At 55.7% G+C, this 13,253-nt stretch overlaps 2 protein-coding genes across 5 annotated transcripts in view; one reads left to right on the top strand and one right to left on the bottom strand.

Moving 5' to 3' along the window:
• Window positions 1-11,068, top strand: part of CSF1R (colony stimulating factor 1 receptor) — a 28,199-nt gene extending 17,131 nt beyond the window's left edge. Inside the window, exons 11-21 of the mRNA XM_010991175.3 lie at window positions 3,521-3,647; window positions 3,764-3,868; window positions 4,289-4,399; window positions 5,102-5,264; window positions 7,319-7,407; window positions 7,497-7,594; window positions 8,202-8,324; window positions 8,405-8,516; window positions 9,116-9,215; window positions 10,047-10,155; window positions 10,258-11,068. Coding sequence (XP_010989477.1) covers window positions 3,521-3,647; window positions 3,764-3,868; window positions 4,289-4,399; window positions 5,102-5,264; window positions 7,319-7,407; window positions 7,497-7,594; window positions 8,202-8,324; window positions 8,405-8,516; window positions 9,116-9,215; window positions 10,047-10,155; window positions 10,258-10,398 — 1,278 coding nt within the window. The 3' untranslated portion in view covers window positions 10,399-11,068. The remainder of the gene's footprint in view (window positions 1-3,520; window positions 3,648-3,763; window positions 3,869-4,288; window positions 4,400-5,101; window positions 5,265-7,318; window positions 7,408-7,496; window positions 7,595-8,201; window positions 8,325-8,404; window positions 8,517-9,115; window positions 9,216-10,046; window positions 10,156-10,257) is intronic.
• Window positions 11,069-11,202: 134 nt separating this feature from the next.
• HMGXB3 (HMG-box containing 3) overlaps window positions 11,203-13,253 on the bottom strand; it is a 57,076-nt gene continuing 55,025 nt past the window's right edge. For all 4 annotated transcript variants that reach the window (XM_031449328.2, XM_064484434.1, XM_064484435.1 and 1 more), the window contains one exon: window positions 11,203-12,521. In XM_031449328.2, coding sequence (XP_031305188.1) covers window positions 12,054-12,521 — 468 coding nt within the window. In that variant the 3' untranslated portion in view covers window positions 11,203-12,053. The remainder of the gene's footprint in view (window positions 12,522-13,253) is intronic.

Genomic DNA, 13,253 nt, shown 5'->3' with positions numbered 1-13,253 from the left:
TTCTTCATCTGTGAAATGGGGTTGATAATGGCAGCCCCTACCCCCTTGGGCCGTCCTGAAGATTCAATGAGATAATGCATGTCGAGGACGTAGGAGGGTGCTGGGCATGGACAGTGCTCAGCATGGAAACTGCTCAGCTTCATCCCTGCAGGAAGTTGACTGGGGAACCCGAGTTCGCGCATGACTCGGGATTGGACGGGTATCTGAGGTTGGGCGTCTTGACTACGTATGGTGGTTATTGGCCCTGCTTGCCCACCTCCAGGGACAGGACTTCACTCATTCTCGTGGCCACCCGTTCCTTCTCTGGGCAGCTCTGTTGCAAAGTTCTTTCTTATATGAAGCCGAAAACTGCCTCCCAGTGCCCCACAGAGCTGCCTCCTCAGCCCTGCAGAGATTCCAGAAAAGGGCCCAGTTCCCCTTCCAGGTTCCTTTCTACTTTAGGCTGCTCAGCCCCCTTGGCCAGCCATAGTGTCGGGACACCTTACCCTCCATGGGACCTTTTTTGGAACATGTCCTCCCAGTCACCTCTTGTCCCATCCAGCAAATTCAACTGGCCCCTGAGCCCACCCAAGGCCAAGAGAAGGAGGGCATCCCATGGCACAAGACCATGACGGGTCAGGATGGTCATGCCCTGCCTCAGGGCTTGCCGTCCAAGTGTCCTCTGCTCTGCCCCGTGGGGTTCTGAGACTTGCCCTTCACTGGGGACCCCGCTTGGCCCGTCCTGGCTGCCCTGGCCTGGGGGGAGGGGAGGGGTAGCCCCGTTTGAGGGAAGGGTTGCTTCTGCCTCAGGGCTGAGTCATCGCCTTTCTGGCCCCCAGAGAGACGGGGGCGCCAAGGAGGAAGAGAAAAGGGCAGGAGTCAGCAGGCTGGAAGGAGGAGGGATGTGTGGAGGTATGAGGCAGGGAGGAGTGAAGGGGCCAGGGAGGCTGGGCTTCCGGGGGTCAGAACTGAGCTCGGGGGGCTGGTGGTATACTGGGGATGCCCAGAAGGGTCCCCAAGATTTCCAGTGGGAATTGTTCAGGTCTCCATCTTCCTAAGACAGAAAACATCTGCCCGCCCAGAGCAGCAGGCCTAGATGGGGAGTTGTGGGACCTAAATGATTCCATGCCCCTCAGTAGCCAAGGGGAAGTTCCTTGGGCCTGTGGTGATGAATAAATAACATGACGCAAGTTGAGTGTGTAGCCTAGCGCCCACTCACAGGAAGTGCTCAAGGAGCACTCGCTGATAACATTACTGTTCCTACTGCCATGATCAGGAAACCGCTTGTGGCGGCCCATCCCGGCCTCCCCGTCGGGGTCTCCTTCAGAGGACTGGCCCTTCTCGGTAGAGGCCCCTAGGAGTCACACAGGAGCCCTTTCTAGGGATGGCAGAGGCTGAGCAGAGCTGCTGGCCACTTTTCGGGAAGAGGAGTGGGGATGCCTGAGGCAGGCGGGAGAGAGCTGCGTCCTCCTCCAGGTATAGGGTCTGAGATTCAGAGAGGTCAGGTTCCAGCCAGGCAACCTCTCCCTCCCTCGATCCCCCTCCCTTCCCCCAGTATCCCCTGCCCTTCTGGGGGTGGGGTGGGGAGGGGGCTGACTCAGGCCCAGCGGCAGGGCCGGAGGAAGAAGTGGTGAGGAGCAAAAACAGCCTTTGCCACAGTGGCTCCTAGAGATGGAAGTGGCCAGGGGAGGCCAAAGAATCCCTTCCTGGTTCTGTCTCCATCGTTTGGGTTGGGAAGTTGCCCACACGCAGGGTTTGAATCCTCTGACACTCAGGAACTTCTTCCTATCCTGTTTCAGCCTCTCCATCTAAGCCGTGACAAGGATGTCTTTAAATTTACCCAGTCTCCCCTCCTGAATCAGAAGCTGGAAGTTCTTCCTTACGTCTAACTGCGGTCTTTCCCCCCTAACTAGCCTCTGGAAGCTCCTCCCTATGGCTCTCTGGAGTCTTTTCTCTTAACCTGGCGAGACTTCAGCCACAGGCCACCTCCCTCCACCCCCAGCTGGGTGCCCCACAGAGAAGCCCAGCTGCTAAGCACAACCCAGCTGGTCCCTGTCCCCCAGGACTGGCCGGAAAGAGAGTTGGACTGCTGACCCAGGGCCTCAGTGTCCTCCACCACCCTAGCCCAGCTTCCACTTTCCACCTAAACTCGGTCTTCCATCAGCACTTCTCATGGGCACCCCTTGGCATGATGCCCCCATGCAGCTGCCACCCTGGGCAGGAAAGAGAGAGGCAGCTGCCCCTCCACAGATCAGGCTCCACATGGCTGAGTGGAACAGCACGGAGGGCCTGGGAGGAACTTGGGTCCTCCAGATGCTACTGTCCTGTGGACACTGTCTCTCTCTCTCTTGGTCCTTTAACCGTGTAAGGGCAGATGCCTCACTCACCTGCGTCAAGTTTCAAGGGCTTCTCCTTGCCCTTGAGATCTTCCTGCCTCCGAAACCTCCCCAGCTCCCCTCAAGCCACACAGCGCCTTCCAGCCCCTCAGACCTGCCAGGACCTTTCCCACCTCCAGGCCTCCACACCTCTTCCCTGCACCTGCCAAGTGCGTCCCCCAAGTGCCCTGTTCCCCATGGCTGACACCCTCTCACCTCCTCAGGGGCCTTCCCTGACTCCTCTTCAGTCGACCCGGTGTTCTTTATCCTGTTACCCTGCTTTACTTTCTTCATAGCACTGTTTGAAAATTTCCCACGTATGTATTTATGGGAGTTAAATGCCTGTCTTAACCACTAGGACCAGACTCCATTGGGACAGGGACTTTGTCTTGTTCCCCTCTGAATCAATGGTGCCCGAAAAAAATAGGTACTCAGGGAAATGTCTGGATGGGAAAATTATTCAGCCTTAAAAAGGAAGGAAGGGAGTGCTAACATACACTACAGCATGGATGAACCTTGACATCATGGCAGATGAAATAAGCCAGTCACGCAGGGACAAATACTGCGTGATTCCAATTGTACAAGGTACCTGGAACTGTCAGGTTCATGAGATAAGTGGCCGGGGGCTCCGGGGAGGTGGGAATGGAGAGGAGTTGTTTAATGAGTACAAGGTTTCAGTTTTTCAAGGTGAAAAGGGTTTGGAGGTTAATTGCACAGCCATATGAATGTACTTAACACTGCTGAACAGTATGCCCCAAAATGGTTGAGATGGTAAATTTTGCGATGTGTCTTACCACAATTGAAAATAATAATACTTGGATGGATGGATAGATGTACAGTTCCACCCTCCTTCCTGGCTCAGGAATTACCAAATTATCAGAGCTCTCAAGGCCCTCAGAGGTGGTCCTGTGCAAGTCTTTCAATAAACAGGGAAACCGAGCCTTGGAGAAGGGATGGTCCCGTGGTCAGGCCAAGCCAGGCGGGGACTGGGCTGTCAGTGCCAGGGGCATGGGATGACTCAGCCCCTCTCACCAAGTCACAGACCACACTCACCTCTTCCTGCTGTGCTCTGGGACTGCCCACCCCTGCCCTCTGGGGTCGGGATGAGATCCAAGACCCACCTGCCAGGCCTGGCGGACACGTGCTCCCTTCCCCTCCTCCTGCAGAAGCCCAAGTACCAGGTGCGCTGGAAGATCATCGAGAGCTACGAGGGCAACAGCTACACCTTCATCGACCCCACCCAGCTGCCCTACAACGAGAAGTGGGAGTTCCCCCGAAACAACCTGCAGTTCGGTGAGCAGGGATCTCCGCCCTCCCGTCACAGGGCCAGCGTGTGCTAAAGGCAGCCTGCGGGCCCTCAGAGGGCCTTTTGGCCCCTGGGGACCTAAGGGGGCCTGTGTGTGTGACAGGTAAGACCCTTGGAGCCGGTGCCTTTGGGAAGGTGGTAGAAGCCACAGCCTTTGGTCTGGGCAAGGAAGATGCTGTCCTGAAGGTGGCTGTGAAGATGCTGAAGTGTGAGTGAGGGAAGGGCTTGGGGAATTTAGGGGAGTGGGTGGGAGGTGGTGTAGACTAGGGGAGCCTGCCCTGTTGTCACAAGGGCATCACCCGCATTTTCAGCCCGTCAGAGCCCAGGATTGAGGCGAGGACTCTAGGCTTCCTATGTGAGCTCCAGGCTCCCTCGAACTCCTGGATGTGGAAGGGCTTCTGACTGGGCCCCAAAGGGGCTGGGGTGCACAGAGGCCACCCTGGGTCAGAGCCTGGCTACAGCTTGGCCTCCTGCCACCCAAGACCAGCTCAGTGACAGGCTCTCTCTCCTCTCTTTCTCTCTCATTCCATAATTCCCATCTGTGTGTCTGCATTTCTCATGCCTCTTTTGACCTCTGATCGCTTTGGGGATCTGGGTATCCTCTGCTTTACTCCTCTGGATCTCCCAGCCACGGCTCACGCTGACGAGAAAGAGGCCCTCATGTCGGAACTGAAGATCATGAGTCACCTGGGCCAGCACGAGAACATAGTCAACCTTCTGGGAGCCTGCACCCATGGAGGTGAGGGGCCTTGGCAGGCGTGGGGGCCCCTGGTCTTGGAGCCTCTTGGACGTCTGAGGGCCCCAGGGCTACCCACTCCATCTTTCCCTTCCCATCTCCTCTAAGTGAAGGTAGGATCTCTGTCTCAGCATCCCTTAAATTTCTAGGCCAGGTGCCTGGACTGGTCAAAAGTTGCTTATGGATAATAGTTCTTTGAGCTCTTATCAGGGGCTCTCAGACATCAGTGGGCATCAGAGTTACCCGGAAAAGGAGCTAAGAGTGCATGCAGATCCCTGGGCTCTGCTCTAGGGAGTCTGATGCTGTGGGTCTGGAGTGATGCCTTCCAATCTACCTTTTAAGAAGCTCCTACCCAAAAATGCTTGGACACTCACCACGGGGTCCACAGAAGTGCCCCAGGGCCTGATGGGACTCCCAGTACCCCCCATCCTCTTTTCCTACGGCAGCTTTGACCAGTATGGAACTGCCAGAGATTTCCTTTGAAGAAAGAATTCCTCAGTTACAGTTCTTTGGAGATTCTTCTGCTTTAGACAGATAGGTTGACTGAGGCCCAGTAAAGCAGAAAGCTGCTCACAGATAGTCAGGATTAGAACCTGGGGATTCTGAGTCCCAGTCCAGGTTCTTGTTGCCCCCTCGCCCCACGTTTCTGTGCACGCGGGGAGTGGGTTAGGGGGTGCACTCACCCTGCTCTCTCGGCTGCTCTAGGCCCTGTCCTGGTCATCACCGAGTATTGCTGCTACGGCGATCTGCTCAACTTTCTGCGGAGGAAGGCTGAGGCTATGCTGGTTCCCAGCCTGAGCCCAGGCCAGGACCCTGAGGTGACCGCTGGCTACAAGAACATTCACCTGGAAAAGAAATACATCCACAGGTAGTACTCTGGCAAAGGACTGGAAGGAGGCCAGCCAGGACGGGGAGGTGGGGCCCCCGAGCCTGTCCCCAAAGCCAGCTCAGGGCTGGGTAGCTATGTGGCCCTCGCCTTCCCATCTGTGCTGTGGGGAGTAGCCACCCACATTGTACAGGCAGCTCAGTGTTTTTCCTACTTATTTCCACCATCCAACAAAAATTTGAGCCCCTGCTGTTCCGGGAGTATTGAAGGCAAAGATGAGGGAGTTCACAGTCCTGTGGAGACAGCGGTTAATGCTACGTCATCATTTTAATGTACATGAAAGATCAATCAGGATCCGTTTGGGCCCTAGCCAGAGCTGGGCAGGTCTCGGGGGTGAGCGCCCTGTTTGTCCCACAGCACGTGCTGCAGGGGGCTGGAGCATAGCCAACACCTGGCCCCCACGTCGCTGTGGAGAAGTGGGACAGAGCCTGTTGGTTTTTTGGGTGAGAAGAGGTAAAATGGCATAGTTCCGACCAGATCCCTGGTCCACCTGGGCCTCAGTTTTCCCAGCAAGCCGTCAGGGCATTGAGCCTCTCAGGGTCTTTCCGCTCTGTCATTCTGTACCGTTGTGATTCCTGGAAGCCACCCAGAGGCAGACGGAAAGAGCTACATGGGGAACCAGAGAGAGGAAGTGGCCAGTTTTGTGTCCCTCGTGAGTAGGGGGCAGAGGCGGAGCCTGGCTGGAGTTCTGCTCTGTTACTCCTGGTCCAGTGCTCACCTGAGCCACACTGCTCTCTTGGAAGTCTCGCTCTTGGGGCTTGTGGGGTCTCAGAGTCGGGCTGCTGGGGGCCACAGCAGGATGAGAACGGGGCTCCCATCCTAGCACACTGTCAGCTAACAAGTCTGGGGAGGAAAAGGGGAAGGAGGCCATTTCACTCCATCCAGTGACCTCAGATATGGGGGCTGGCAGGATCCGCTTCCTCTTCTGATTCTCTGACACCCCTCTGAGAGGGTGGCTCACCCTGGGCCTCGGCAGGCAGGACACTGAGGCCACATCAACTGAAAGAGAACCAGCTTCCACCTTCAAATCTGCAGATTGGGGAAAGGTTTCAGAGTCAGGTGATTTCAAGGGCAGGTGGCATGTGAACCGATCCTGCTTATGGGGTCCTAGGCTGCATTAATGGAAGTATAGTTTCTAGACTGAGGGAGGGGTTAGTTTTCTGATGGTTAGACCATATGTAAAACACTGGATTCTTTCTCTGGGAGCACTACAGCATGGACACTGTCAAGGCAGACGTCTCTGTCACAGCGGGGACGGGAGGTGAGAAGTCCAGGCTCCCCTCTGGTTGGAGCAGTATATTCAGTCTACAGAGCTGTGCTTCTCAATGTCACCTGCTACACAAAGCACAGGCTCATAGGCTTCTGAGCTGTTATCAGCACAACCTCAGCCTCTCCCCACCTCCCCCCCACCAGACCAGCTAAATCACAACCTCCATTTCAGTAAGATTCCCCAGGTGATTTAATGCACATGAATGAGTTCAAGTCCTACTCTACTCCAGCGGGCCTCAGCTCAGGCTGCATGGTGCAATTGCCTGGAGAGATTTAAAAGCGAGAATGACAGGGTTTTGCCCCTACAGTTTCTGAAGACTTTCGTCTAGTGGCCCGGGTATCAGGCAGTCCCCAGGCGATTTTAATGTGAAGCCAGTAGTGAGAGCCACTGTGTAGACAGAGAGGGAGTTTTTGTGTTTTGTGTTTCTTAATTTTTATTTATTTAGGATTTTTTTTAACACCTTTATTGTGGTAAGGGAGATGGGTCTTGAGGGCAGAGCAAGGATCAGGAGGAGGAACATCCCAGGGCCAGGTTAGCATTAGAAACAGTGAAGAACTTTCTAACAGGCAGAGCTGCCTAAAGACAACAGGTTCTAAGCTCTGTCCCTGGACAGCTAAGCAGGGATCACTGATCACTCAGAAAGCATATGTCAGAAGAGGAAGTTCAGGTCGACCCCAAGGTCCCCCTTCCCTTCCCTGCTGAGAGGCTGGGAGAGGCCTGAGCCATGGCGGGGACTGACCAGCCCCGCGCCCTCTGTCCCTTTCAGAGACAGCGGCTTCTCCAGCCAGGGCGTGGACACCTATGTGGAGATGAGGCCGGTCTCCACTTCTTCAAATGACTCGTTCTCTGAGCAAGGTGAGGAGGTACTGGGGCTGTTGGGGCCTGGCTGGGCAGGGCAGGGCAGGGGCAGGCTGGGACAGCCCTGATGCCTCTCTCCCCGGCAGACCTGGACAAGGAGGACGGGCGGCCGCTGGAGTTGTGTGACCTGCTTCACTTCTCGAGCCAGGTGGCCCAGGGCATGGCCTTCCTCGCTTCCAAGAACGTGAGTTGGAAACTGGGTCCCCACATGTGGTTACTCAGGAGGGCAGGGAGACAACTGAACCCCCGTGAGGATGAGGAAGAGGAAAAGGGAGAGGGTCGCAGCACAGACCTGGGAGTCCAGAGCTTGATTGCTGCCTCTGCCACTTGCTGTGTGACTTTGAGCAACTGTTAAGTCTCTGAGCCTGTTTCTACACCGGGGCACGATCCCAGGATGGCAAGAGGGTGAAATAGGATTCCAGTGTGTGCACATGCTTAGGGAAGGCCCTGGAGGTGGCAGCTGCTGGTACTATTAGGAAGCGCTGTGGGCCGGAAACTGCTGACAGCTCCAGGGCTTATCGCTTCTGGGCCAGAGCAGACCACCTATCTCCAAGTCAGCTTCTGCTGCTCAGGGCCAGGGGGCCAGAGTCGTGGTTTCTAAACACTGATTGACCACATTAAACTTCCTCAGGCCTGGTAGCAGGTAGAGATAGAAACCAGGATGCGGGACCAAAACTGATGCCCACCCCGTCAACAAGGACCCTAAGACTTTTGGGGCCCTGGTTGTTCCTCGTGCACCTTGGGCTCAGGTGGGGAGGGGCCGAAACTAACCCCGCAGTGCTTCTCCTCAGTGCATCCACCGTGATGTGGCAGCCCGAAACGTTCTGCTGACCAGTGGGCGTGTGGCCAAGATTGGGGACTTTGGGCTGGCTAGGGACATCATGAATGACTCCAACTATATCGTCAAGGGCAACGTGAGTGCTGGGACAGGTGGGCTGGGCAGGGGAGGGGTTGGTGAGCCTGGGTCCAAGGTGACTGGGGTCTCCTGTGCCAGGCCCGCCTACCTGTGAAATGGATGGCCCCAGAGAGCATCTTTGACTGTGTCTACACCGTTCAGAGCGACGTCTGGTCCTACGGTATCCTCCTCTGGGAGATCTTCTCACTTGGTGAGCCACTGGCCCAGCACAGGCTCAGCCTGGGCTGACTCCTGTTTGGTTATCTGGTCTTCTAGCCCTTGTGAAGGATGCTAGTTTAAGGATGCTCCATGGTCAGGGTAGAGCAAGGGCTGGTGGCTGGGCAGATGGGCAAAGTGTTGCAGCTCCTGTGTGGGCTGGGCAGACCCTCCACCCCAACAGGCACTCCCTCCAAGCAGCTCCTCTGCCTGTCTGCTTGTGCAGTTGCTGCTTCCTAGAATGCTGTTTCCCCGGATTGTCTGAAACATGCACACCCTTGAAGATGAAGCTCCCACTTGGGAACACTAGGCACAGGGACTTGGGCTCAGCCCTTCAATGCACTTCTCTTTCAACTTTATTCCAAAGCCCGTGCCAGAATCCTGTGGGTGTGACAGAGCCCAGGCAAAGGCTTTCAACTTCCTAGGAGTTCCTAAGCCTGCAGTGCCTGACACATAGTTAAGAACAGTTAAGAGGAGCTGCTGTTCTGTTATCAGAGTCCTGGTGGGACCCTTCACCCCAAGCCCCTCCACACCTATACGTGGGTGTGGGGGAAGGTGATTGTGTGGGCTTTTACATGACCATTGCCTTTGCAGGACTGAACCCCTACCCTGGCATCCTGGTGAACAGCAAGTTCTATAAATTGGTGAAGGATGGATACCAAATGGCCCAGCCTGCATTCGCCCCAAAGAATATGTAAGTGAAGGATGACCCGAGAGGAAGGAGAGCCCAGGGTTTGGTCGGAGGGGACTGAAAGGTGTGTGGGCCGTCCTTCCTGTCCACAGTGTTCTAGGGCCGGGCTTCTCCCCAACAGTGGACTAAGACGAGTCCCTTTGGGTCAAGTTCAGGGTTTCCACTGGTTAGCATGGGGGAATGTTCTCAGAGAGGGCTCTGAACTGGGCCCCTTAACACCATGATGGATGTTTGTCAGACTGTTATGACCTCAAGGAAGGCTATTCTCTTTTATCTGTCCTGGTGGTCTGTGGTGTCACCCAGCCACCGCAGCCTCTTAACCAACCACCTGACAACAGTCGGCCCACCACAGCTCCTCACGGGCTCGCTGCCCTCACCACAGCCGTTCCATGGGCAAGCTGGCCACAGGCTCACCCACTGCACCTTCCCCCAGCCACTCTCTCCACACCACTGCTCCCTGTGCCACCCAGCTGTTTCGTGCCAAGGCTGACGCACCCAGCTGGCTGACCAGCTCCTCAGACACTTCAGTCCTCCCACTGCCACCAGCCACTCACCTCAAGCCTACCTGAGAGCAGCAAGAGGGCCCCTTCATCCTAGGAGCTCGGGCAACATAACATCTGAGCTTTTCCTCCTCAATAGTCAAAATGGGCGTGATGAAGAGACCACCCAGGGTTACGGGGAAGATTAGATAATGCAGGCCAAGGATTTGGCACAGATCTTGTGCTAAGTTCACTTCTGACTTGGTTTTGGTATCTGCTGGGCGGGTAGGACTCTGTAGGGTGTGTGTGCATGTAATGAGCCCCAGACTTACGGGTAACTTCTGTCCTGCCTCAGATACAGCATCATGCAGGCCTGCTGGGCCCTGGAGCCAACCCACAGACCCACTTTCCAGCAGATCTGCTCCCTCCTGCAGGAGCAGACCCAAATGGACAGGAGAGAGCGGGTGAGTGGTGCCAGGCTCGGGGTCGGGGGCTGGCTAAAGCAGGCAGGGCTGGGCCTGCCCAGTCAGGACTGACCATCCCCTGGCCTCCCCACCCCACCCCAGGACTACAGTAACCTGCCCAGCAGCAGCAGTGGCGGCAGCAGTGAGCCGGAGGAGGAGAGCTCCAGTGAGCACCTGGCCTGCTGTGAGCAGGGGGATGTTGCCCAGCCCCTGCTGCAGTCCAATAACTACCAGTTCTGCTGAGGAGGTGACAACGGAAGCACTGCCTCTCCCCTCCACCAAGCTTCAACTCCTCCATGGATGGGGCACCATGTGGAGAAAAAAGACTCTGCCCTTAATCATTTCAGCCCAGTTCTGAAACTCAGGGCCACGGGATCCATGGGAGATGGGAGAGGATCCCACTTCCAGGGCCTGAGCCATCACTGCCAGTCAGGGGCTGGGGCTGAGCCCCGCCCTTTCCCCCAGTTCTCAATGCTGTGGCCTCATGTTTGCTATGCCAACTGGGGTAACACCCAGCTCACTCTTAACCTGTTCCCACTTCCAGGAGTAACCTTCCCTACTTCCTCCTGTCTCGATGGAAAAGGACTGGTTTTGTGCCTATGACGTCCCCAGGAGCAGCCTTGGAGCAGAAACCCTCCTTTGTAAGAATCTAATTGTCCCACTCTGCCCTCTACCCTTCTCTCCACAGCCCCACCCAGGGTCTGGTACCACTGCAATGAGCCAGGTGGCAGCTAAAAGCTTGGGGTGTTCTGCCCGGTCCCCTGTCATTCTGAGCTGGAAGGCAGGGGACCCATGTGGCTGGCCACACCAAGCAAGCAGCACACACTCCCTCACGTTGACTTAGACTCATCATAACTAACAATCAATCACGCTGTGGGAGGTCTGTCAGCATTAAACTAACCACATTAACTCAGCTGGCCTCTGGTTCTTTGCGCCACCTGAGAGCCTGCGGCTTCCCTGTGACCGACCATCCCAGGACCACTGGAGGCCCAGCACACAGCTCTACTCAGTAAGGATGGAACTGACTCTTGCTGCACCACAACCAGATAATTTAATAAACTTTATTCTGGTCGGGGGAAGAGGGAGGGGAAAAAAGCCACCGACTCCACTCCTCTCAATAAATTAAATAACACGGCCAATTCCTGTGCCCTAAGCAAACCCTGGGCACTTGAGCCAGTCCCGCTGTTTCCTTACAGCCCAGTCTGCTTCCCCTTCACAGAAGGGAGTTTCTCCTACTGCCGCCAGGTTATGTCATACTCAAGGGCCACATCCCCTCTGTGGTGAGGGTCCAGGGCCCAGAGGACGTAGGCGGCAGTGGCCAGGGAGTGGAGGAGAGGATCCTCTTCCTCAAAGCTCAGGGCGGAGAGGACAGTCCTGGAAGAGAGCCTGGGCTCACGGTTTCTCCCACCTCCACTTCCTCCAGATGTAGGTGCAGGAGGAACAGGAGGAAAATCCAGTCCTCCTCTGGGAGAATCAACAACCCAAAGGGACCCCCCCTGGGCTAATAAAGCCCCCAAGTCTTGCCTTAGTCAAAGGTAAGAGACTGCAGGGGCTTGAAACTGGGTGGGAAGGGAAACTTCCACAACCTTGGTGCACCCAGGACCTCCACCCCGACCCCAACTGCACCCCAGGCAGTCAGCAGCTCCCAGCCTCCCCGCCCCTCTGCTGGATGTATGGTGCCCCCTCAAGTGCACTCTCGGGGTGAGTAAGGAGTGTCCTGGTGCCTCTCCTGACACCCGGAAGGTTGAGACCAAGGACCCCAGGCCCCAAAGTGCTCAGGAAATGGAAGCTCTTTGGTCAGTCCCAGCATGAGAGGCCGGTCCCCTAGACAGATCTAACTCGGGCAAGGGCCTCACTATGGCTTGAGAGATGGTGCGGTTCCTGTACGAGAGCCTGGCTTATTCTGTGGCTGTGGCCCCCTCCTCTTCCTCACCATCCTCTTCTGTCTCTGTCTTGATCTGAGCAACCCCAAGGCGGTAGAGGGTGTCACGGATGACCACCTCACCAGGCTGGCAGCTCTGCACAATGTCGTGGATCTGCCGGTTGACAATCTCACGGCTGGTGAGGAAGTCCATGAGGCGGTTGTAGAGGTAATAGTGGGTCGCGTTGTCAAAGGCAATGGGCCGCCGGCGGACGCTGTTTGGTTTGCTATCTGCAATGGAGGCCAAGATGGTGGCATAGGGTGCCAACTCAGGACACAGGGCCAAGGAGTGATGCCCAGCACTGGGGTCGCCAGGACTGGGTTGTGTGCCTGCATGGACGATGCGCCGTGTGGTAGTCTTGGTGACCGGGTGCTGGACAGAGTGTTCAGCCTCTGTGATGTCCACTGTATAATGCTGGTCTGAGAGTTCTGGGCAGGACATGCTCTAGAAGGGAGGTAACAAGCCACTGTGACACAAGGGAACTACTAAGACAGGAGCTGTGTGGTAGGTGAGAGTGAAGGCTATGGGCTATGCCAGCGGTGTTTAAACCTTCCTGTCAGCATAAAGCATCAATAAAGTATAAACTTCCTGTCACCACAGAGCATACATACATAAAACAAATAAAATCTCATGTGCCGGAATCCTATGGACCAAGGTAAGCCTGCCGGGGTAGGGTTTCCACTCAGGAAAGAGCTCCTCTCCTCCAATCTCCTGTCCTCTTTTCCTCAAATCTCCACTCACTCCTCAAATCCCCTCTCCCCTCCTCCAATCCCCTCTCAATTTCCATCAAGTCTCCTCAAATCTCTTCTCCTCCAATTCCCTCTCCTCAGTTTCAATCAAATCTCAACTCCCCTCTCCTCTCTCCAATCTCCTCTCCTCAAAGCCCCTCAAATCTCCTATTCTATCCTCTCTTCCTCAAATCTCCACTCGCTCTTCAAATCCCCTCCACTCTCCTCTCCTGTCTCTTCCTATCTCCTCTCTCCTCCTCCCTCTGAAATCTCCTCCTCAAATCGCCTCCAATCTCTCATCTCCTCTCTCAAATTTCCTCCAATCTCTTCTCCAATCCCCTCTCCTAAGTTTCAATCAAATCTTCTCAAATCTCTTCTCTTATCCTAATTTCCTCAAATCTCCACTAGCTCCTCCAATCTCCTCTCCTGTCTCCTATCTCCTCCTCAA

Source organism: Camelus dromedarius, chromosome 3, assembly GCF_036321535.1.
Source record: "Camelus dromedarius isolate mCamDro1 chromosome 3, mCamDro1.pat, whole genome shotgun sequence".
Taxonomy (NCBI): Eukaryota; Metazoa; Chordata; class Mammalia; order Artiodactyla; family Camelidae; genus Camelus; species Camelus dromedarius.
The sequence above is the reverse complement of the archived record's forward strand: the minus strand, read 5'-3'. Positions and strand labels throughout refer to the sequence as shown.